Genomic DNA, 24049 nt, shown 5'->3' with positions numbered 1-24049 from the left:
AGCACAGGCTCCAGACGCGCAGGCTCGGCGGCCATGGCTCACGGGCCCAGCCGCTCCGCGGCATATGGGATCTTCCCGGACCGGGGCGCGAACCCGGTTCCCCTGCATTGGCAGGCGGACGCGCAACCACTGCGCCACCAGGGAAGCCCAAGAGGCACCATTTTGAGCCTTAATGATATCCAGTGTCCATAAGAAGGATAAAATTAAACAAACACTAACCAGTTTAAATAACTTACGTCCAGATTTAATCACCTAAAAATTTGTTTGCGGACAGTTAGATAAGAATGTTGACAAAACGGCAACCTAAATTAGTGATAGCAAGCAGAAGTGAGGTGCTCGTCTTTTTTTCCAAAACTTATTTTTAAATTCTTTTTTCCGTACAGATTGATAGGCAACAATTTGAAGAAACAGTTCGAACTCTAAATAATCTTTATGCTGAAGCGGAGAAGCTCGGGGGCCAGTCCTATCTTGAAGGCTGCCTGGCTTGTCTAACAGCGTACACCATCTTCTTGTGCATGGAAACTCACTACGAGAAGGTAAGCCTACCTCTGTTTTCACACAGTCTCTTAAAATCATAAAGAAGCTGGGTTTATTACAGGTTTATGTTTACAGGGTGACAATTGCAGTAAAACTTAAAGGGGCATTCATAATAATAATAGTTCAGATATTATTGTTGCTTCTATGACCAGACACATAGAAAAGAATCCTGAGTCTTTCAGAAACAGGTTGCCCTGTTAATATTGAAATCGGCTTACACTTAAGGAGAATGTAGAAAACCCATGTTCTCATTCTGCCTAGCCTTCTGAGAAGCCTTTTCTTTATTTCCCCAAATTTCTGTCCTCCATCTTATCCTCCCCCCTGAGTTCTTGTCTTCTCTTTCAACTGTCTGCTGGGCCCAGAGTTGCTGGCTTCTCAACCGAGATGTCCAGAAGTCAAGCCTCACACCTCCCCATTTCGTTCAGTAGCATCCTGTCTTTTTCAGGACCATCTTTAGGTGGAGGGCTAGAGGGGGAGAATTTATCAGTTGTCAGACTGAAATAGCTTCCATTTTCCCATTCATTAACTTTATGACTTCTGCCACCACCCTGGTTTATGCCCTTAAGACCTTTCTCCTAGACTAGTGCCACAGTCTCCGGAGCCTCACTCCTTCCCTTCTTTTCCATTTCCAAACAGCGGCTGTGCCGTAAAACACAGCCGTGCCTCCCCCGCCACTCCTGCAAAGCGAGAGGCCTTCCCGGGTTCCATCTCAGGCCCTGCCCGAGCCCACCCCCAGCTCACCTCTCCAGCTCTGTCCCGCGCCCCTTCCTCACTTTGTCTTTCAGCCAACCACGCAAGAACTCCGAGGTTTTTCCTCCACCTGAAGTGCCGTTCTTCCCGTGTCTGAATCTCACCAGTCCCTCAGTCCCACTTTCAGCCAGCTTTTTAATCTACCCCTGTAATCGGAATAAGTTCTCTCCTCTGTATCCCCACAGTGCTTTACTCGTATCTGTTTTTTGACACTTAGCACTCTCTACTTAGGAACGTAGCCATTTATATGCTTGTCTTATTTGTCCTTCAAGTATGTCTTTTTCTTGAGGTCAAGGACAGTGTGTCCCTCTTCAGGCCTAGCACCATATCTTGGGTAGATGAGGCACTCATTTACTGTGTGTTAAGTGAATGAATTTACGTTAATCACAGTAAACCCCAAATAGATAATTAAATTCTGATCATGATTAGAAAACGAAACGCCGTAAGGAGATCTGTATTATACCCACCTGATAGAAGTTTCCCTGTGACTGTCTTGCACTCCATGTGGTGGAGAGCAGATACAGTTGCAGCTAAAATATTTTGAGCTATCAGCGGAAAATGATACTGTATTCTCCCTTAGCATCCTGACACGAATTCCCCTTGTGTTACTAAAAGGGGACACTGAAGAAGAGTAGATTATATCCTTCTCCGTGTCACACACTCTCATTCCTGCTTACTATTCCACATCAGAAGTTACAGAGGATCAGTGTCAGCTTTCAGTCTGTTCTGTCTTACCAGCTTCTCTGTAATAATACATTTGGTGAGTGAGGGGACAGGGGAGTCATTCATTCGATAAATATTTATTGAACACCTACCATGTGCTAAGTACTGTGCAGGGGATATGACTGAATAGGGCAGACATGGTTGCTGACGTCGTGGAGTTTATAACTCAGTGGTAAAAACTGATAATAGGGAAACAAAACCCACAGAATTGTAAGTCGTGATAAATGCCTTGAAAAAAACCAACTTCCCTAGGATAGAAAATACAGGAAAGACCTAATTTAGATCGTGTGGTCAGAAAGGGCCTCTGAGATGGCAACATTAAGCTGCCGCCTGAAGGATGGGAAGTGCAGGGCTCTTCAGGTGGAGGGATGAGTGTATGCAGAGCATCTGGTGTCCCCCCGTGCGGAGCGGGTCGTGGGGAGAGGAGGGCGGAGGCGACTCGAGAGGTGAGGGGACCTGCATCCTCCGGGAGCTCCGTGGAAAGAAGCTTAGATTTTATTTCCCTGCAGGGAGGGAACCACTCAAAGGTTTTAAGCTGGAGTAATAATAGGACTAGATTTTCATTTTAAAGAGATTCCTTAGCTCTGGGGAGAAAAGGTATAAAAGTGGAAGTAAGATGCTCCGTAGAAGTCCAGGCAAGAGAGGATGATAGCTTGGACGGGGAGCAGAGCAGCACGGACGGAAGGAGGTGAACAAATTCAGGGGACGCGCTGGTGGTGGAGCCTGGACGCCCTGAGGAGCCACTGACCGCGGTGGGTAAAATCAGTCATCCCGGGTGGCCATTAAAGATGTGTGTAATATTGTCAATCTAAGGTAGAAATACATCCTCCAGAGTGTTTTATTCATGCTTAGTGGAGTATTAGATGCTTGAATTCTCATTTCACTATAGTTTCTAAATTTGTTGATGAGATTTTAATTAACTTTTATTTATTTGTGTCCAGTTGCTAAGATAGATACAGATACCTGCTTCTGACCTCAGTTGTAAAAAGAAATTGGTAATTGGGTGCCAGCCAAGTCATTTACTAAATGATGAGATCGTGGACAAGTTAATCTCTCCAAGTCTGAGTTCTCTCAACCATAAAATGGGTCTTAGACTGGTGGTTGCCAAGGGGGAGGGGCTGGGGGAGGGATGGAGTGGGAGGCTGGGATTAGCAGATGTAAGGTATTACACAGAGAATGGATAAACAGCAAGGTCCTACTGTACAGCACAGGGAACTATATTCAATATCCTGTGATAAACCATAGTGGAAAAGAATATGAAAAAGAATGTATATACATGTGTAACCGAATCAATTTGCTGTATAGCAGTAACTAACACAACATTGTAAATCAGCTATACTTCAATTTTTAAAAAAGGTAAATCTAAAAAAAATAAATGGGTCTTAGAATTAATAAATTGCCTTATATGTGGTAGATGCTTAATAATGTTTTCTTAAGATAGATTTAAAAATTAAGTTTGTGAACGTACATGTACATTTTTTTTATTTCAAGTGTATAATCTTTTTTAGCAGCTGCTAGTTTATTTATCTACCAAAACATTTAGCAACCCTTAGTTAAAATCTTTTTGATTATTTATTAATCTTGGAAGGAAGTTCTGTGTCAGAAATATAATGGACTTGAGTTCATAGGTAACATACAGGGTAGTACTTTATAAGTCTAGTTAAGGTCTCTTTCTTTTTACAGAGTAAGTATTAATAACACAAGTAAAAACCAAGTAAAATTAGTCAAGAAACCAAAATTTAAGGCATGGTCACTTTTTATAAATACATGATTTTATTTTAGAAGGTGGACATGAATAACTAGATTATGCAAAGTAAATAATGGGAATGGTCATAATTAAGATATAATGTACCTGTACTTTTAAAAGAAAACATGTTAAACGTGTATTTGTATTTTTGATACCCAGCCACTCCCTCTTCTCCAGTTTGTCCCTTAGGAATTTCTGTGCTATTATTTTATGAAAGGACAGGATTGAGTCATTTAGCAGTCTTTATTGTTTTAAACACTAAAACTTCTAGTCTACCAACAGTAAGCCAAATATAATTGTGCTTATACTAGTCACGTGGTTTAAACTTCTGAAAATTGTAAATAGGCCTTTTAAAATCCACTAGAACAATCGTGCATTTTTTTTCCTATAATGTGCTATTTATTGATTTAAAATGAAGATAAAGGCTTCAGTGTTATTCCTCTCTGTTGCTGCCCATTATAATCAGGGAACAAATGGGCTTGTAGAAGGTTCTCCTCTCAGGAGCCGTCTGCTGTGCTCATCAAGCAGAAGACATCGCTCCGGCCCGTGGGCTGTGATCTGAAAGGAGCGCAGTCAGAGGAGCTTAGATGTCTCTGAAAATACTAAAATCCTGGCGCTCTCACTCAGCCCCGCTTAGGGTATCTTTCCTTGAGGGCCTGGCATGCTTTCTGCGGTTTAATATTCTCAAGGAGGATGATAGTCTTTCCTGAGGTTTCAGTGTTTAGCTTTGTCAATATTCTATAAATTGAGGTTTTACTGAGTGTTTGAATATAACAGAGATAAATTTGTTCAATATTATAGTTTGTTTTAACATTGTTTTGCCAAAAATAATAAAGTATGAGTAGTATGTCAACATAAGGTTTCTTGGGGGTGAGAATGCTGGCTTTGTCCTGTCTGGGATGAGGTATGAGTTGACTCATATTAATGCTTTCCTATTGCTAATGACACTAAGAGTTTAAAAAGCATCTTGGTTAGGACAATGCTGCCTTCACCACAATACCGTAAGAGGATTTGGAACTTATAGAAAAAGAAAACTAATTGTTTTCTTTCTGAACTGATACCCAAGTGCCCATGATTGTTATTAAAGTTTAAATAAAAACCTTGCATGACAAAGTTCTGCATGAATCGCATAAAGGAATGCTGTTTCTTTGCTAGTAACCTGTACCCAAGGAGACAGGGAGGAAAGCTGTTCTGAAGGAATTCTTTCTTTGAAACCAGCCATGCAGGCATTTTTCTGAGTGTCCCCCCGAGTATAAATGGACTGGGGTGAGGGGAGACTGGCTCTCCAGTTTCCAGCTCTGGCAGGTGAGCTGAGAAGGAAATTGGAGAGAAGACGGAGGGTCCTGAGTTGGGCACCTTCATGGGCTCCTTCCTTCCCCGTGACATTTTAGCCTGATTGACAAACGCTGGTAGAAAGATGGCGCCCGTAGAGACCGAGCACCGCGCACATTCTCTGAGAGTTGAGAATAGCAGAATGACATATGTACTTCAGATAATTAGGTGAAAAGCTCTTTTCTTCGGAAAGAGTATTCTTAAATTACTTCATAACCCTGCAGATTGCTCTTTTAATAATATCATGCTCTTTTTAAAAAAGTGTGAAACGTTAGATTGTATTATTCCCCAAAGATGTAACCTGAATAAACTATTTATCTTCTTCTTTCAATGAGAAAATTCATTATACAAACCACCTAGAGTTTTAAATTCTAAATCAACTTATACCAAAGCACCTAAATTTTAACGTCCTAATTTGTTAGTTTGGCCTGGTACATTATAGACCCACACATAAATCATTTCTTAATTTCCAACTTCATTTTCATACAGTTCTTTTTTCCCTTTATGTTGTGATCACATTTATCTGTGACTTTATCATATTCTGGTAGTGTGAATTTAAGAAAACATATAGTAATTAAAGAATTGGATCAAAGCCTCTTTGAAGATTAGAGCCAGAAAAGGATTATAATGACTTTGAATCTGAAATAAAACATGTAACTCTTTGATTTTGTATATAGCTATTAAAATTTATTTTCTTCTAGGTTATCTGTTTCAGAATTGCCCTTATTAAAGCTGGAGATTTGGCAATTTCCAGAAGTTCCTTTGTATCCTGTCTGGCTTTTGTCTACATTTGCTTTGACTTTTACAAGCTTAATACCAAACTTATAAGGTTTAGTGAGGTTGAGGTTCCCATCTAGGACACAAGAGCAAACTACAGAGCAGTGCTCCATGCAGGCCTGGAAATGATTTAAGACACTTGTCATCAGAACCTCCGTGGCAGCCAGCACGTGCATGCTTGATAAAGGGAATAAACTTTTCAGTTTTAAACTCACTGGGCTCCCTTTGTTGTAGGCCTACCTTGTATCATTACTTAAAATTGATGAAAATGTACAAAGGAGAGAAGAAGTTCTTTTTTTTTTTTCTTTTTTTCTCTCTTTTTTTTTTTTCTTTTTTTGGTTGCGCCGCACAGCTTGCGGGATCTTAGCTCCCCAACCAGGCGTTGAACCTGGACCCTCAGCAGTGAAAGCGCCAAGTCCTAACCATGGACCACTAGGGAAGTCCCGAGAAGCGGTTCTTCAGTATTAAGGTGAAGGCCAAGAGCTGTCCTTGATAGCAGAAGAGGTCACATGATGCGCACTTCATGAGTAGGGAAGGGGAAAGCATACTCACCCTCGTGTGTATAGTCTGTTTCTCCGTAACCAGGGTGAAGGTGGCCAGGAGGGGAGGGCGTGGCTCTCGTGCCGCCGTGACGCCGCGTCTGCGGTGGCACTTGCACTGCATGGATGTTGCTCAGGACTGGGGGGCGGTGGTGTCGGGAGCCCCGTGGCCTTAGCCACGTGGTCAGAGCCGTCGCTCCACGTGAACACCCATTCTTGCTTTGAAAACTAATTCCACTGCCTGAATATTTTGAGGTCCAGCTGATGCTTCACAGGGAAATCTGATGACGTTTACAAAAAGCTGTGGTGTTTCTTTTTGTCAGGTTCTGAAGAAAGTCTCCAAATACATTCAAGAGCAGAATGAGAAGATCTATGCTCCCCAAGGCCTCCTCCTGACAGATCCCATCGAGAGAGGACTTCGAGTTGTATCTTTTCAGCCTAGATCACAAGGTCTCAATATCTGTAAACAGAACCTTTTGATGGGTCCTGTCGAGCAGCGGCCGGAGAGAATTTAACTCCCTTCTGCCGTACTTGCCCTAGGACTCTTCTGTGAGAAGGCACACCCGCCATGAGCCCCCCAGCTCCAGCACTCTCCCCTGACGCACGCCTCTCCTTCCTCTGTGTCATGCTGGTCTCTGTGCATTGTGTAGTGCTCGGGTTGCCGTCATCTTGGTGGCTCTGTGGCATCTTGTAGTAATAAAGGGAGTGGTGTGAGTCATGCGTTTCAGCTGCAGAGGCTGGACCCAAAGCCCCTTTGAAATGCATGAACTCCTAACGTGCAGCAAGGTTGTCCAGATGAATCACAGATCCGTGGGTTCATCTGGCTCATTGAAATCAGCCACAGCTGCCAGATGTATCATTTCATTACCTTTGACATACTGCGCGTATTTTTAGAGGCAGCAGGCTTTGAAAATCACGAAGTGAATTTCATAAATAAAATTGCAAAAAAACTAATGTAGCTTGATAATGGGAGTAAAATAAATAACTGGGTAAAATAAATTTTTTTTAAAACCTAGGTCAGATAACCCCAGGCCTTCCGGCTGATAATAATTTCAACAGTTTTATTATACTCAGCAGCAATGGTTCTTAAACTTTTAGACGTTGTGAGCCCTCTCCCAAGAAAAAGTTTGCATATAATTTCAGGGCATTTTGAACCCCTGACTTCATTACCTCCATGGATGCTCAGTTAAGAGCTCCCCCTTAGTTCTACAATAAAGCATCCTTTTTCAGATTTTTTTTTTTTTTTTTCAAAAAATGAATAATCAGTGTTTGGGGAGGAGCTACATGTGTTATACTACAAGCAATTACAGTTCTTAAATTTTTAGCAAGGTGTAGAAAACATGTTTAACTCAAGCAGGAGAAAATTTTAATAATTCAAAATAAGTAAGGCAGATAATTTAATTTTTAATTATTTAAATAATAATTTAATTATTTTAAATTATTTAAATAAGAATTTTAAATTAAGTAATAATTTAAAATAAATAAAGACAGGTCTGCACAGATCATACCCATCATCTAGCCGTGGTCCCTTTTTCTGTGTTCTGTTCTCTAGTGTGTTTTCTTAACAGCCATGCTGTTTAGATTGAAATTACTATTTATGAAGACAGAGGCATGAGCAGTGGAAGATAAACCATAGGATTAAAGGTAAATATGAAATTATATGATATATGTGCAATTTTTGTAATTTTGTAGGATGCATGAATTTTCTTCCCTGCATCATAAGTAGTGGCTTATTCTCTGTACTGGCTTGATATTTAAAATGTGTATTTAAACCAAATTCTATAACCCAAGTGATAGAGAATTTAATCCTGATTTTTTTTCTTCCCCCTGTATTGTTTTCAGACTGGTTCAGTTGTTACTTTGTTTTGGGGGTTTTGAGAGGTTTTTTTTGCTGGGGGAGGCATCTTATTTTATTTTAATATTTCAAAACTATCCTAGACATTTTAATAGATGGGTCTTGCATATAAGAATCAGTTCAGAGATTTCCCTGCCTAAATGACAAATGGCTTTAATAACCAAAAAAACATTTCAGAGTGGGGTAGGGAGATTCTAAATATTTCATTTATTTAAGTGGCTTCATAGCCCTTTAGAAGAACACTTACCTCTAGTGGGTAGAACCATAAATTTTCATTCTTTTTAGAATGTTTGTGTTCTTATATATCCATATAATGACCTTGAACAAGTGAGAAACAAATTGGTGAATACTGATGGAAATCTATAGGAAGAATCACGTGGAAGCCACAGTACCTTAGCCCAGCCTTCTAAGTGACAAAAACACTGTACTTCACTGTTTCTGCCAAGTTCAGTCATGTGCTCTGCCTCCCAATAGTGTTCTGCTTCTGTGCTTGCCTGATTGACTTGGTCTGCGGGCATCCATCACTGATTCACAGGCCGCACAGAAACAGATTCTACCAGAGCAGACCATTTCCTTCCCAGGGCAACAGTCATAATAGCAGCTACCGTTTTGAGGGTACCTGCTATGTGCCCGCTATCATACAAACGGTGTTTTCCGATTCTCACAAGATCCTGCAGAGGATTTCCCCCACTTTACAGATAAGCAAACCAAGGTACAAATATATTAAATGATGTTCTCCAAGTCACACAGCTAATGGGTATTGAGATATGAACCCAAATCTGATGGACCATAAAACCCCTATTTTTTACACCGTACTTCCTGTAAGTACGTGCAGCAGCAGAGACGTGGAGAAAGGAAAGAGTTGATCAGATTATTCTAAGTATTTATCCCCTTTTCTTTTTCACTACCTTTTAAAAATACATTTTGTCTGCTCCTGTGCCATTTGTTGAATCCTACAAAGCCGCCTTCTTTTAGCTCTAGGGAATGTGTCACACAGATTCTTACAAGCCCCAGACCTAAATAATGACGCCCTGTGCTCGGTGTTTCATTCTTTACTGAGGCTTTGTTTTGGAACACTTAGCGTTAACCTATTCATGCACTTTCTCACATGCAGTTTCCACACTGGTAATTCTCAAACGAGCAGTCAGGAGCCCTACGTGTGGTATTTGTGACGTGCCGTTGGGATAAGTCTGTTTGATCAGTTGTAGCTGCGCTGACTCGGCCCAATCCATTTGTCATCATGGCTCACTTTGCAGCTACTATTGCTCAATACACTGGTTTTCTGAGGTGGTGCGGGGTTTGGAGCAGTTACGCGCCAGAGACCAATCTATCAACATTCAACAACCGTGAAATTTTGAAATGAGATTTACAGTAGGAACTTGTGGTAATTTCGTGAATGCAGATATTTTTGTTCAGTGCAGTTTAGTTTTCCGAGCAATGTGTTCCTTAGACCCAGGATCCTGTGTGGGCTGAGGTCTTGGAGGAGGGGGAAAACTATAAGAATAATGAATTCAGTTCTATAATTTTTCTTAAGTCTACATGGTGTCTTCAGGTTGAAGCATTATATGGGAATTAAATTATTGATTTAACAGAAGAGTACACAAATCCTGGAGGTGGCCTTTAAATAGACTGATGGTGTTTTCTCTCTTTGGATTAAGATTGTCTTCTTTACTCAAAAAACAGAATATGTCATTATTCTGTCACAATAAATGATAATAACAATAACCGTTTGTCAGCACTTCCTATGTGCCTGTACTTTTCTAAATGCTTCATTTTAATTATCACAACCTCCCTGTGAGGTAGATAATGTTATCCCTGTTTTTCGGATGAGGAAACTCAGGCACAGAGAACCTAAGTTACTTGCGCAAGGCCAAAAACGGGCAGGCAGTCATGGAGGTGGGCAGGCCCCGGATTGGCCGCCTGCCCCGTGCTGTGCTACCTCTCCTGACAGGATTGGTCAGAGATGGAAATACACAGCCTTGGATCTCTAGACCGCCGAGGTGTGTACTCTCTCCGGCAGGTGGTACAGATCGAGGGATTTTTATTAGCTAGCACCTGGCTTCCTAGAGTGTAGCCCACATACCAGGAGCTCCCATCAGTCGATGTTCGGAGGTTAGCTAGCATCCCTTTCTAAAACCTTTTCTTCTCCCCTCTAACTCTAGGCCCATCTCCAGCTGGGACCCTCATCTGTCCACCGGCCGACCGCAGAGTGTCCCCCACCTCCTCTCCAGAGCATCATTCCTTCGTATCTGCTGCCAGAGCCACGGTGCCATTCACTCCAAGGACTGACTTTGTAAAATTCCACACCTGGAGTGACCTCTAGTCGCTCAGCATCCACTTTGTGTCTCCAAATTGTGTAAGACTCTGTAATCTTTTGATTAGTTTTTGAGAAAACGCAATGAAGCATTTCACTTTTTTATTCAAAGCCATTAATAAAATATGCAGTTGGTCAGCCCAACACAGTTTATTTCTTACCTGCCACCAGTGCCAGTGGTTCTCGTCATTCCTTGGGCTTCAGCAAGTCGTAAACTAGCCAGTGCTCAGTCTTACTCCCCCAAATTCATAAAACGCTCTTCTCCAGGATTTTGGTGAAGGGTGGGCTGTGTCTGGTTTTGCTAATGCATCTCCCAGATTTCAGAGAATTACCAGTTTTGCCATGACTCAAAGCTTAAAGATCAAGTTCTGCTGTTCAGTTTCTCAGACTGAAACTCATTGGAAAAATAATGTATAATGTTACTTGTTTTATTATAGCAGTTCCTGATTAAAGCACTATTTAACGCAATTTCCAGATTTTGGTTTTGGGGGTTTTTTTTTGAGAATTCTGTTATTACTGCATTACCTTGAACATTGGGAAGATGTGGTGTGTGTTGCTTGTTCCTTATAAAAATAAGTAAGCACAATAAAGTGGATGCTAAACCATCAAACACAAATGTCCCTGCTGTGTCCCTGAATGAGCAAGTGTTAATAAATATTTTCATTATAGTTTTGTTATAAATATAACTTAAGAGAAAAAAATTTGATAGGAATAATACTATATATTGCTAATTTTTAACTATCCCTACTGGCAAACCCTATGATTCCTAGACTTTCCTCATATACAGTATTCAGTGCACAGAAATACTATGATTGGTTCAAGTTCAGTAAGTTAAGTGATTTCCAACTAAAACTCTCAAGTCTGGGTCATTGTTTCTAGTGCTTTTTGGCTGTGTGTTCTTAGTATTGGGACGTCCTGTGCCCTTCATCTTTGGGGTTTGAGAGCACTGTATTTGGGAGAAAGTTAGGACATATACTAGGAGAGAATGAAACGGTTAAAAGTTTTACTTTCAGAGATATTGTAGGTGCTAATACTGGATTTAACCTTTCAGATTTAATTTCTTTTATGGGTCTGTTAGTTATTCAGTAAATCCCATAGGTCTATGTAATATTTTAATTGTATGAAACTTGTTACTTTATAGCCTATAATAGTGTGTCTGTCTGCCTTTTAAACCCGTTGCAATAACTTTGCTGAAATATTAACACATTAGTAAAACTTTTCTTAAACAAATTGTCTCTGTGTCATATTTGGTGTGATTTGGTAAAGTGATAAATGATATGGTATTAAATTTGGCAGATAGACAATACTACAAGAATCCCTGGTTCAGTGTAGCTTAGTATTTTTAAACAAACGTCTGACATTTATACAGTTTGTCACACTTCGCAGTTTCTTACATGCTTTATCTCAAGTGCGGACATGTTAGCTCAACAGGTAAAAACCAAGAAATAGCCCCTAATAGTCCAAATGTATTCAGTTACAGAAATAAGAGATTGGAATGTCTCATTAGGAAAAAAGTATCCCAGTGCTGTGACAATCTTGGATCATCTGATGACTCCAGTTTTTTTTTAATGAAATGCCTTTGCAGAGAGTAACTGCTTATAAAATAGAGACTATACTCCGACTTAAATTCCTTCCATATTCCACTTGGCCCTAGTTCCTGGATCCACGTCATTGCTTCTCAAGAGTGACAGGCTTTGTTCCTTGTTTTGTTGTGTGTTTCAGTCTCGTATAAAGGAAGAGTATTCATGCCGCCTTTGATTTCCACACTTCCCTCCCCCTTGCCGCCCCACCTAGCCCCTCGAATGCCCTGAGAGCAGGGGTGATTCCTCTTTCTCCCTGCATCCATCCCCAACTCCCAGCATCCCGCACAGTGCTACATACCCTTGGCACTCAGCTGTCTGTAAAGTGTGTAAATGCACGAGTTATAAGTCGACAGGTCATTAACAGAGTTACTTTACTACATCTTCATTAGTAAGGTGTTGGGCTTGATAAGATAGTGGCTGGGAAACTCCCCTTGTAAAGCCTTGTTCTAAGAGGCAGTATCTGTGGCTTAAACTCCATTAGAGTGGACTTGCCTAGAGGTAACTATTCTTGAGGATTTCAGTGACCTTTTTCCTCTGGATCAGGAATTCCCAGGGAAAGGAAAGGAATTGCATTCAAAACTTCTGAAGTAGATAGGTAATGAAAAAAATGAATAAGCCTCCTACGCCTACTTTGTCCTTTTGTCATTCTGTATGTCATTGGCCTTGCCGGTGTGTTATGTTAAATCTAGCTGTGGTTAAAACTAGAAAACATTTTAAAGTATTTTTCTCCTGAATTCTTTAAACTTCTTGAACCTACTGATACACGTTCACTTTGAGAAAGTTTCCACTTTTCAAAGTTTTCTAGGACCTCATCAACGTGAATGACACTTTGTATTCGTTTAAGTCCTTACTAACTAGACTTCTCTGTACAAAGTTACAAGAGACTGTATGAAGGAGGTGCTTGTCACTCATTTGGCAGGTAGAATGAATCAGACAGGTTTGCAACTATTGCTACTCAATGGTATAAATACTACTTGAAATAGGTCAAAGTGCTCCTCATCATTTGTGCCTGGCTGGACGCTAAACATCAATAAATATAACCTTTACACAATGACCAACCTTAATCTGCAGATGTGTAAAATGTGAAGGATTTTATTCCTCCCACAAGAGCTGAAGTACATGGTTATATAGTAGTACTCTGCAGTACTGGAAACGTGGAAATGTGTAGAGGATAGCAAATGTCTGATTAACATCTTATTTGCCATGAATGGTGAATGCCAAAATGTAGGTTCTAGACCACCCAAGTTCTAGGATAGGACAGAGGTACGTGTATTTTGCTCCAAAATGAGTAAACAGAATTAACGTGATCAAATAAAGGTTATGGCCCTTCTGTATTGTATCCTAAGTTCTTCCCATAAACCTTAAATGGTGCAGATGTGAAGTTCTGAGAAATTCTGCCTAAAACTAGGAAACTAGGAACTTAATGCCTACTTTAACAATTTTTAAGCCTCCAACTTGCAAAAAGAAATAATTTTATAAATCGGACAAAACCAAAGGTCTTCAGTTAAGTATCATTGTCAGGTTAAAACAAATTTATGCCAGCAGAATTTTCAGATTTTTAAAATAGTATCTGAGTAATAAGTATTTATGGACCTTGTTAAGAATTTATTTAACTTTGTGCTATCACTTTTTACCTTGGTAGTGAAATCTTTAATCTTCAGATTAATAAATCACTTTGAAGAATTTCTTTTTGTTTCTCATACAAAGAGTTTTTTTTTTTTAAGGCAGTTGGGGTGGGGGGGGTGGCAGCTAAAAATCAGTCCATTGGCTGCTAGATCTGTTCTTCTTTTTTTAAATTTATTTTTATTTAATTTATTTTTGGGGGGCTGCGTTGGGTCTTCGTTGCTGTGCGCGGGCTCTCTCTAGTTGTGGTGAGCGGGGGGCTACTCTTCGTTGCGGTGTGCGGGCTTCTCATTGTAGTGGCCTCTCCTGTTGTGGAGCACAGGCTCTAGGCGCGTGGGCTCAGTAGTTGTGGCTTGCGGGCTCTAGAGCGCGGGCTCAGTAGTTGTGGCGCATGGGCTTAGCTGCTCCGCGGCACGTGGGATCTTCCCGGACCAGGGCTCGAACCCAAGTCCCCTGCATTGGCAGGCGGATTCTTAACCACTGTGCCACCAGGGAAGTCCAGATCTGTTGTTCTTAATCTTAATGTTTCTGTTCATGTATATATTCTGTTACTTCATATTTTCACAGACCACTTTATTGCCAGGAAATGAACATCATAACTTGTATTCACAATGTTTTAGCAATTAGTCTTTTCTGAACAACCAAATAAATGCCAAACAGTATAACTGTAGGAGTTCAGATTCTGTGATATGCAAGGACTCAGATACCTAGATGTATTGTGGCCTTTTCTTTCCAATTAAAGGATTGGTGGGCTTCCCTGGTGGCGCAGCGGTTGAGAGTCCGCCTGCCGATGCAGGGGACACGGGTTCGTGCCCCGGTCCGGGAAGATCCCACGTGCCGTGGAGCAGCTGTGCCCGTGAGCCGTGGCCGCTGTGCCTGCGCGTCCGGAGCCTGTGCTCCGCAACGGGAGAGGCCACAGCGGTGAGAGGCACGCGTACCGCAAAAAAAAAAAAAAAAAAGAGTAATACTCAATACTCTGTAATAACCTATGTGGGAAAAGAATCTGAAAAAGAATAGGTATATGTACATGTATAACTGAATCACTTTGCTGTACACCTGAAATTCACACAACATTGTAAATCAACTAGACTCCAATATAAAATAAAAATTAAATAATAAAAAAATTTTAAAAAGAAAAAAATTTTTTAAAACTACATATATTTGTCAACATAAATGACCATATCCTAAATATTATGCATACCAGTTGACATGTCCAGTATCAGGTTGGGCTTTGATAATTTTACACAGAACCTCTCACACTCACACACACAACCCCACTCTGCACGACTTCACTCAGGTCTCTGTTTGTAATTCCTCCAGGTGTTCAGGTCTGTTAGTCTCTTTGGTCTCATTGTCAAGAGACACTAGCCTCTGAGTCGCGCTAGTTCTACTTATACCAAGAAATAAAAGAAAAAAAAAGTGAAAAATGTGGACAAATAGCTTATTCCTGCTCATAGGTATGTGAGTAGGCCTCTAAAAGAAATGAATTAAACTTGTAGCCTAGAAGCAGCCTCTAGCTAAGGGTAAAGTTCAGGGTCAAGCTGAATTTCTCTCTTAACATAAACATGTCTAAGACGAAACAAAGAGGGTGACTGGGAAATGTATGACCTCACTTCCCCACCAACGGGGAAAAGTCCAAAGCAATTTCATCCCTCACAGAGCTCCATGGGTCACATCCAAATCTTATTGACTCTACTGAGTTAGCAGCTCACAGGATGACAGCTGCTCACAGCAAGATCAGCTCTGACAGACCAACTGACCCAAGGTTTCTGGTTCTTGTTTCCAAAGACACCAACAATTAACACAATTTCATGACCAAATTTCAGTATTTTCAGCTGAAAATATTTTTATAACTGACTGAACATAGCATAAACTGAAAATATAATTTTAAAAATCACTTTTGGATACCCTAAAGGTGCAATTATTATCAATACATTATCTGTTCTAGCTAATTTAATAGTAAAATTATGGAACATAATTAATCATGCCATTCTTTAGCCGTCTGATAGAGGGTGAATACGGAACTCAAATTAAAATGTTTAGAGTTTTACCAGTGAGAAACCTGTAAGTGTTTAAATGAAGAAATTTAGATACAATGCCAAAAGTTTTTAAGATGTCACAAATTTTTAAATTTCACATTTTTGTATTAACCCAAGCCTCTTATTCCTTATTATTTCACGTACTGACACCTCAAGAGATGTATAATTTATAGATCGTCCGTGTAGAAATGAAAACCAAATGGTAACAATTATAATACAATTCCATCTCTGTAACTCTAATTAGAAAGTTTGGAACTTAAGAAAATTTTAAAATAAATCTTACTGTAAACTGTCAGCTCAGGGAAACCACTATCTATATGCAGACAAACTTGATTGTATTCTAACAGTTGCCTCTATACAGAAAAAATTATTTTAATAAACTTTAGTCTGAAGTGGAATGACCCATTTCGTTCGTTAGGTGAAGTTCTCAAGATGGTGCCATGCCTACAATCCATTAACACAAAGAAAGGTGTGGCATTAAAATGAAGAACAATGAATGGAATTTTGATACAGGGTACATTCTTTTTTCAATTTATTTTATTGGAGTATAGTTGATTTATAATGTGTGTTAATTTCTGCTGTACAGCAAAGTGATTCAGTTATATATTCTTTTTCATATTCTTTTCCATTACGGTTTATCCCAGGATATTGAATATAGTTCCTTGTGCTATAGAAGCAGGACCTTATTGTCTATCCATTCTATATATAATAGTTTGCATCTGCTAACCCCAAACTCCCACTTCATCCCCCCACCCCCCTCCCCCTTGGCAACCACAGGTCTGTTCTCTATGCCTGTGAATCTGTTTCTGCTTCATAGATAGGTTCATTTTTGTCATATTTTAGATTCCACATATAAGTGATATCATATTGTACTTGTCTTTCTCTGTCTGACTTACTTCACTTAGTATGAGAATCTCTAGTTGCATCCACATTGCTGCAAATGGCATTATTCCATTCTTTTTTATGGCTGAGTAGTATTCCTTTGTACATATGCACCACATCTTCTTTATCCATTCATCTGGACCCTTAGCTTGCTTCCATGTCTCGGCTATTGTGAATAGTGCTGCTATGAACATAGGGGTGCATGTATCTTTCTGAATTTGAGTTTTGTCCAGATATATGCCCAGGAGTGGGATTGCTAGATCATATGGCAACTCTATTTTTAGTTTTTTGAGGAACCTCCGTACTGTTTTCCATAGTGGCTGCACCAGTTTACATTCCCACCAACAGTGTAGGAGGGTTCCCTTTTTCTCCACACCATCTCCAGCATTTGTTATTTGTAGATTTTTTGATGATGGCCATTCTGACCAGTGTGAGGTGGTATCTCATTGTAGTTTTGATTTGCACTTCTCTAGTAATTAGCAATGCTGAGCATCTTTTCATGTGCCAATACAGGGTACCTTCTTGAGTAATGCTACCCTTTAGCTTTTTCCTATGGCTATATATTTAAAAACAAAAAAAAAAGAGCATTGCCCTAAGCTGTAAGCATTTAGAAATACTGAGTTTGCCTGGTTTTCATTTAGACCTAGAGACAATTCCCTAGAGTAATTATGTGGACCCTAAATAAACACGAGGCCCTGCCCAGCACGTAGACATAGAAGCTTTTCATCAGAGGTTCATGACACAAAGGCACACATATTTCTTGATGGAAAGGTCACATTTCTCTTTGCTTGACTCTTATCCAGAAAATCATTAAGAAAATCGTTTTACTTGGCCTGATAAATGGCTATTTGGCCATAGTTTTTCAGAAGATATATTTAATTTTTTTTTTAAAAAAAGGAAAATTCATGGTCGTTTTATATTCTGCAATGAGCAAGTAACTGCACAGCCTTTGGATCTCCTCACAGTGCTGTACATTAGTCTCCTTGGAAGTGACTCATTCGTCCTGCAAGCTGTGCTCACATGTCACTTCCTTAGGGAGTCTGCTATAGGCTGAATGTGTGTGTTCCCCCAAATTCACATGTTGAGACCCTAACCCCCAAGGTGATGGTACTAGAAGGTGGGACCTTTGGGAGGTGATTAAGTCATGAGGGTGGAGCTCTCATGAATGAGATTAGTGCCCGTATAAAAGCGGCCCAGAAAGCTCCACCGTCCCTCCCACCATGTAAGGTCACAGCGAAAAGACAGCCATTTGGAAGCCCTCGCAAGACACAGACTTTTTTGGCACCATGACCTTGGACATCCCAGCCTCCAGACTGTGAGAAACAAATTTCTGTTCTTTATAAGACACCTACTCTATGGTATTTTGTTATAGCAGCCTGAATGGACAACCATCTAAAATGTCCTTCCTCTTAACGTTCTATATGTGTTACCCAGCTTTATTTTATCACCACCTGACAGACAATTGATATTTGTTTATTGTCTGCCTCCCATCATATGGTTTGTGTTTCCTATTCACTGCTTTATCTCTAGCACCTACACAGGGCCTGGCAGTAGATACTCACGTATCACTAGATGCTCAGAAATATTTGTTGAATGAAGAAATGAATGCACGTGGGAATGAGGGGTGCTGTGCTAGATTCGGGGATACCTTCAGGGAATTCACAACCTAATAGGAGAAATGGACATGTTAACACTGCCATATAGTGTGATAAATGCTATATCAGAATAGTGTAAGGTATATACACTGACCTAATTGCTAGGGATGGTTTCACAGAGGAAGAGGTACTTCGGCCGAGTCCTGAAGGATGCGTACGAGTTCGTTAGGTGGTTACAGGGAAAGAGAGAAGCCTAGAAAGAGGGAACAGGAGGTGCAAAGAGAGGAGACAAAATCCCTCATGTCCCTGAGCAGTTCCACATGAAGGGAGCGAAGAGGGTGTAAGGGGGAAACACTGAATAACAAGAAAATCAACAGTGCTGCTTTCAGAGCATGACTAAAATCACATAACCTCCCGACTCCTCTCAGGGGATTCCCTCCAGCCTCCAACAACCCGCTTCCTTGCAGTGGTCTAAGCCTGAGGACCATGAGTAGCTAGCCTAGAGGTGTTCCGTCCATGCCCCTCCAAGGAAAGCTTCAAGAGTGGACGAGAGAACATAATCTTACACGCTGCCCGAGGAGGTGCCAGCCTTGGCTGGTGTCGGCCTCTGCTTCCTCGTTAACAAAGCTCAGGCAAAGTGAGGAGACAGCATCTACAGCTTTGCCCAGGGCTGGGGAGCCTTCATAAGAGCTGAAGTCAAAGCCAGATGCTCTATTTCCTGGGTCCATCCACAGCAAACTGACTCTTTTTGTTATTCCCAAGGCTCATTCTGGGCTTGGGAGGAAAAAAAGCATCCTCCCATCAACTATAAGGCAACAAGACACAAAGGTGGAGGTCACGTCTGTGCTGGAAACTAGAAACACATTAAGACCGAACTAAGGAAAGAGGGTCTCACCATGCTCCTACAAGTGAGCGGGAATAGAGGAGAATAGAGGATTATAGAGAATAGAGATAGGATTATAGAGAATAAGGAGAATAGAGCATTAAAGGTTTGTACCTGCATTTTTTTTTGGTTTTTTTGGGGTTAAACAATAGTACAAAGCCACATTATTCTTGAAACTGTGATCTCAAAGCTTAGAAGAGATTTGAAGAGTTTATATCTTTATTGGAAACATATATAGGTTAATTCAATGTGCTTTAAAGATGGGATTTGAGTAAGGGATGAGGAGCTATAAAGTCTGAGGGGGAAAAAAGGAATTAGAAATACCATGCACTGCCCAGATTTTACATTTTTCAGGGCTCTGACCTCCTGAGTTTTCCAGCATCTCAGCCATACAAGTGCGTATGGGGTTTTACCATCGGCCAGAAAAATACTTACAATTCACCAGTCGACAGCTTTCCTTGTGAGGCTAAAAGGAAATATTCTAAGAGTACTTTTCTGCTTTCCTTAAAAATGCAAATTGCCCTCTTCCTTTCCTATCCTTAGGCTAAGTCTTCATTCATTCAGAACAACTGGGGCTTAAACTCTGCTTAAAGAATACACTCCCCAAGACTTAGTGCTTTGCTTCTGAGGGTATCGAGACCAAGAGTGTGATGGAATTTAGAGGAAGGAAACATTGAGAAATAGCTGTTGACCAAATGAGCAAGGGCAGTGATGATACATGAACAGTAATGATGGTATTACTTTGTATTTAGAAAGCATCATCTTCAAAAAGGCTCACAGTACTGTATAGATATGTATATGTTGTATTTTATCCTTAGTGATTGAAAAAAACTAGGTCCATTCTTATTAATGCATATTTCCATACCTATCCACATATATTTTGGCTGTTTCCATTTGCCTTGTCTTTAAGCGCAATCAATTCCTTCATTGAGCAGTATCTGGAAATTGCATTGACTTTCTTCAATTGTACAGGGTCCTATTTTCTGTATCCTCTTCACCGTTGGGCACTAGCTTCTTCCTTCTTTTGCTATGTTGGTAGCTTCATGTTTTACTCATCTGAATTCATGCTGGCATGTTCACTTGCTTTTTTCATCATCAGAACTTGCCTATAAATTCTGTCCTGCAATTCCATACATCACCATCAAACTTTACCCTCCTGCTATCATAACTTACGTAATTCTCGCTTTCATGTGATCATTTTCATGAAAGGCATTCCATTTGCACGGCTATGTAATTATTTTTTAAAACTTCTTGACGATGGGGCTACGTCCACCAGATGTTCCTGATTTTTCTCTCCATTCAACGTAATGTAACTTAAGCCGGGTCTTTTCTCCCACCTTCCTGAACTTCACAGGTCAACCGTCCCACCAGAAGTTTGTGCTGCTTGCCCACAGGTAGCTCTGTAGATCCTCTTTGGACGTCTCCTTCAATGCTCCTTCTTTACATAGCAGAAATCGTTCTCTGCCAACTCATTTTACTCTAGAGTGATTTTATCTGATGAATATTAGTTGGAACCAAAGATCTTAGAAGCAAAAGGGGGGAGGCAATTATGTATCTATCCCTCTGCCTTCAGGAAGGCACATCTTGTTCTCACTGGACAGGCAGTACAACTGATCAAAGCCCAAAGAAGTGATGTGTCCCAGGTCATGACCCTGTTTAGTAAGGAAGCAGGAGCTGGACGCCAGCTCCCCAGCTAGGGCACAGCGGGAGACCGGGGTGGCAGTTGGCACCACGGAAGGGAAGACTCTGAGTGAGCAAACTTAGCAATGAGTACTCGTACAGGGAAGTCATCGGTGAGTGGACTCCAATCTAGAACACTTAAGGAATATTTGGAAAGACCATTGCAAAGCTATGTAGGAATGAGAATTATGGAAGAATGGGACTGTGCTCAGAGACTAATGTTCATGTCCTCTAATGCTGATTAAAAACCACCCAAAACGGACTTCCCTGGTGGCACAGTGGTTAAGAATCCGCCTGCCAATGCAGGGAACACGGGTTCGAGCCCTGGTCCGGGAGGATCCCACATGCCGTGGAGCAACTAAGCCCGCGAGCCACAACTACTGAGCCTGCGCTCTAGAGCCCGTGCGCCACAACTACTGAAGCCTGAGCACCTAGAGCCCATGTTCCGCAACAAGAGAACACTGCAATGAGAAGCCCACGCGCCACAACTAGAGAAAGGCTGTGCATAGCAACGAACACCCAATGCAGCCAAAAAAATAAATAAATAAATTATAAAAAAACACCCAAAACTTAGGGCCTTAAAACACCTATATTTTTCTCACAAATCTGCAATCTGGGCAGTGCTCTGCAGGCATGGCTTGCCTCTGCTCCCTCAGGGTCAGCTGGAGTCGCTCAAAGTCTAGGAGCTAGAACCGTCTGAAGGCTCCTTCGACTCGGACGGACATCTGAAGGACAGAACAGCTGGGGTTCCTTGGACCTGGCTCTCCATCTCTAAGTGACCTTTCCACGTGGACCTTCCGTGGCAGCTGCAGGACAGCCAGACATCTTACCTGTCAGCTTATGGCTCCCAAAGGATGCAGCTCAAGAAAGACAGTGGGTGGAAGCTGCACCACCTTTCATGACTCAGCTCCGGAAGCCATTCAGCATCACTTCTGCCACGTTCTCTTGGTCCAGGCAGTTACAAAGATCTTCCCAGATTGAAGAGGAGAGATCACAACCAGCAACCCCATTTCTGGACATATATCCAGACAAAACTCTAATTCAAAAAGATACATATACCCCTGTGTTCATAGTAGCACTATTTACAATAGCCAGGACATAGAAACAACCCAAGTGCCCACCGACAAACAAATGGATAAAGAAGATGTGGTATATATATATATATAATCTTCCCAGATTGAAGAGGAGAGATCACAACCAGCAACCCCATTTCTGGACATATATCCAGACAAAACTCTAATTCAAAAAGATACATATACCCCTGTGTTCATAGTAGCACTATTTACAATAGCCAGGACATAGAAACAACCCAAGTGCCCACCGACAAACAATACTGAGTGAAGTGAGTCAGACAGAGAAAAACAAAACCATATGATATCACTTATGTGGAATCTAAAATATGACACAAATGAACTTCTCTATGAAACAGAAACAGACTCATACAGGATTCAGAGTTTGGGATTAGCAGATACAAACTATTACAGAGAGAACGGATAAACAACAGGTCCTACCAGATACACAGGGAACTATATTCAGTATCCTGGGATAAATCATCATGGAAAAGAATATGAAAAAGATTGTGTATGTATATATGTATATATATATATATATATAACTTAATCACTTTGCTGTACAGTAGAAATGAACACAATTGTTAATCAACTATACTTCAACAAAATAAGATGTTTTTTAAAAAGGGGAGATCACGGGCTTCCCTGGTGGCGCAGTGATTGAGTGTCTGCCTGCCGATCCAGGGGACACGGGTTCGTGCCCCGGTCCGGGAAGACCCCACATGCTGTGGAGCGGCTGGGCCCGTGAGCCATGGCCGCTGAGCCTGCGCATCCGGAGCCTGTGCTCCGCAACGGGAGAGGCCACAACAGTGAGAGGCCCGTCTACCGCAAATAAATAAATAAATAAATAATAAAAAGGAGAGATCACAAACTCCACCTCTTGATGGAGAAGCGTGAGCAGAAGAGTTCAGGATAAGACTGATGTCAGAGCAGCTCTCTTGGGAAAACACAACTTGCCACAACTAAAAACCACTGGGTCACCAACCACTGCAACACAGAATTGAAATGGACCTGGAAAAGGCCATCATCTGTCATTAACAAAACTCGTTCTGCAAGCACTGCTCAAAGGGCCCTTCCCTTGGAATACCTCTTTGCTGTCCCCCAGCTTCCTCAGCCCTTTGTAAATATGCCCACTCTCTCACTCAGTATATTCTATTGTAATTATTTTTATAACACTATTGTAATCAGGCAGGTACTACCCAATCGGTCAATTAGCCGGACTTCTTTCTAATCACGTCACAAAGAATATTCAGATTGGTGGGGAAGAGACACTTCTAGGGGAGCCAGAAGCGACACTTTGCACAGAAAACAAAGGAGAGCGGAAAGAAAAGCATCAGCAATTCAGAGATGAAAAACTGTAATCACACAAAGAAAAAAAATATATATATCTTTGCCCTACAGTAAATGCAGAAGGCATAAACTGCAAATGTCAAAATAACCTAGAGAGCAGCTGGGATGGAAGCATTGCCTAAAGCAATGGTTCTCCAAGCTCACCTGCCTCAGAATCACCTGATGAACCTGTTGAATGTCTCCCCCCTCCTCCCCCGCCCCCCGCTAGTTCCCGATTCCGCAGGTCTCGGATTGGCCTGAGAACTTGCATTTCTCTCAGGTCCCAGCCGATTTGTTGCTGGTGGTCTGGAACCGCGTTTTAAGAACCACTCGCCTAAAGGCTTTTAGAGCTGGGAGTAGTGGCCACAGGTGCAGCCCCGGCAGATACGCGGTAACCAGAAGGGCCACAAGAGAAGTGGGTGGAGAAGACGACCCAAGAGGTGGAAGCGGCCTGATTTAACACAGCCCACCTCTCTGTCGGCCCGGCTACCGGCCAGAGCACACGCGGACGACTGCAACCGGTGGCGGGAAGGCCCACGCCGCCGGAGCCCCCAGCCGCGGTGACCAGGCGCCTCCTGCCGACGGCCCTTGGGAGGTGTCATCGGAACCACACACCCAAGCCGGGCCGAGGTGGGCGGGGCCCAACTTGGGCCCGCCTCCATTCAGGAAGTGGCCTAGAGAGCGAGCCACGGGGACGCAATCCCCGCCCCCAGGGTGGGCGGGGCCGTCTGGCCGTGATTGGTCAGCCCAGTCCGTGCGCAGTGACGTTGAGTCCGGTCGGGAAGTGTCCA

General features: G+C 41.6%; 1 protein-coding gene across 7 annotated transcripts in view; it reads left to right on the top strand.

The window, feature by feature from the left end:
* GOLGA7 (golgin A7) overlaps window positions 1-11760 on the top strand; it is a 16542-nt gene extending 4782 nt beyond the window's left edge. For 5 of the 7 annotated variants that reach the window (XM_055080977.1, XM_028481524.2, XM_028481523.2 and 2 more), the window contains exons 3-5: window positions 384-536; window positions 6729-6855; window positions 7958-8001. In XM_055080977.1, coding sequence (XP_054936952.1) covers window positions 384-536; window positions 6729-6855; window positions 7958-7986 — 309 coding nt within the window. In that variant the 3' untranslated portion in view covers window positions 7987-8001. Of the gene's footprint in view, window positions 1-383; window positions 537-6728; window positions 6856-7957; window positions 8050-10422 lie in introns of those variants that run through there. The other 2 variants (XM_055080979.1, XM_024131462.3) reach the window with 2 other exon arrangements.
* The last annotated feature ends 12289 nt before the right edge of the window (window positions 11761-24049 follow it).

This window comes from Physeter macrocephalus, chromosome 20, assembly GCF_002837175.3.
Source record: "Physeter macrocephalus isolate SW-GA chromosome 20, ASM283717v5, whole genome shotgun sequence".
In the NCBI taxonomy this organism is placed as follows: domain Eukaryota; kingdom Metazoa; phylum Chordata; class Mammalia; order Artiodactyla; family Physeteridae; genus Physeter; species Physeter macrocephalus.
Note: the sequence above shows the minus strand (reverse complement) of the source record. Positions and strands in the feature narration are given on the sequence as shown.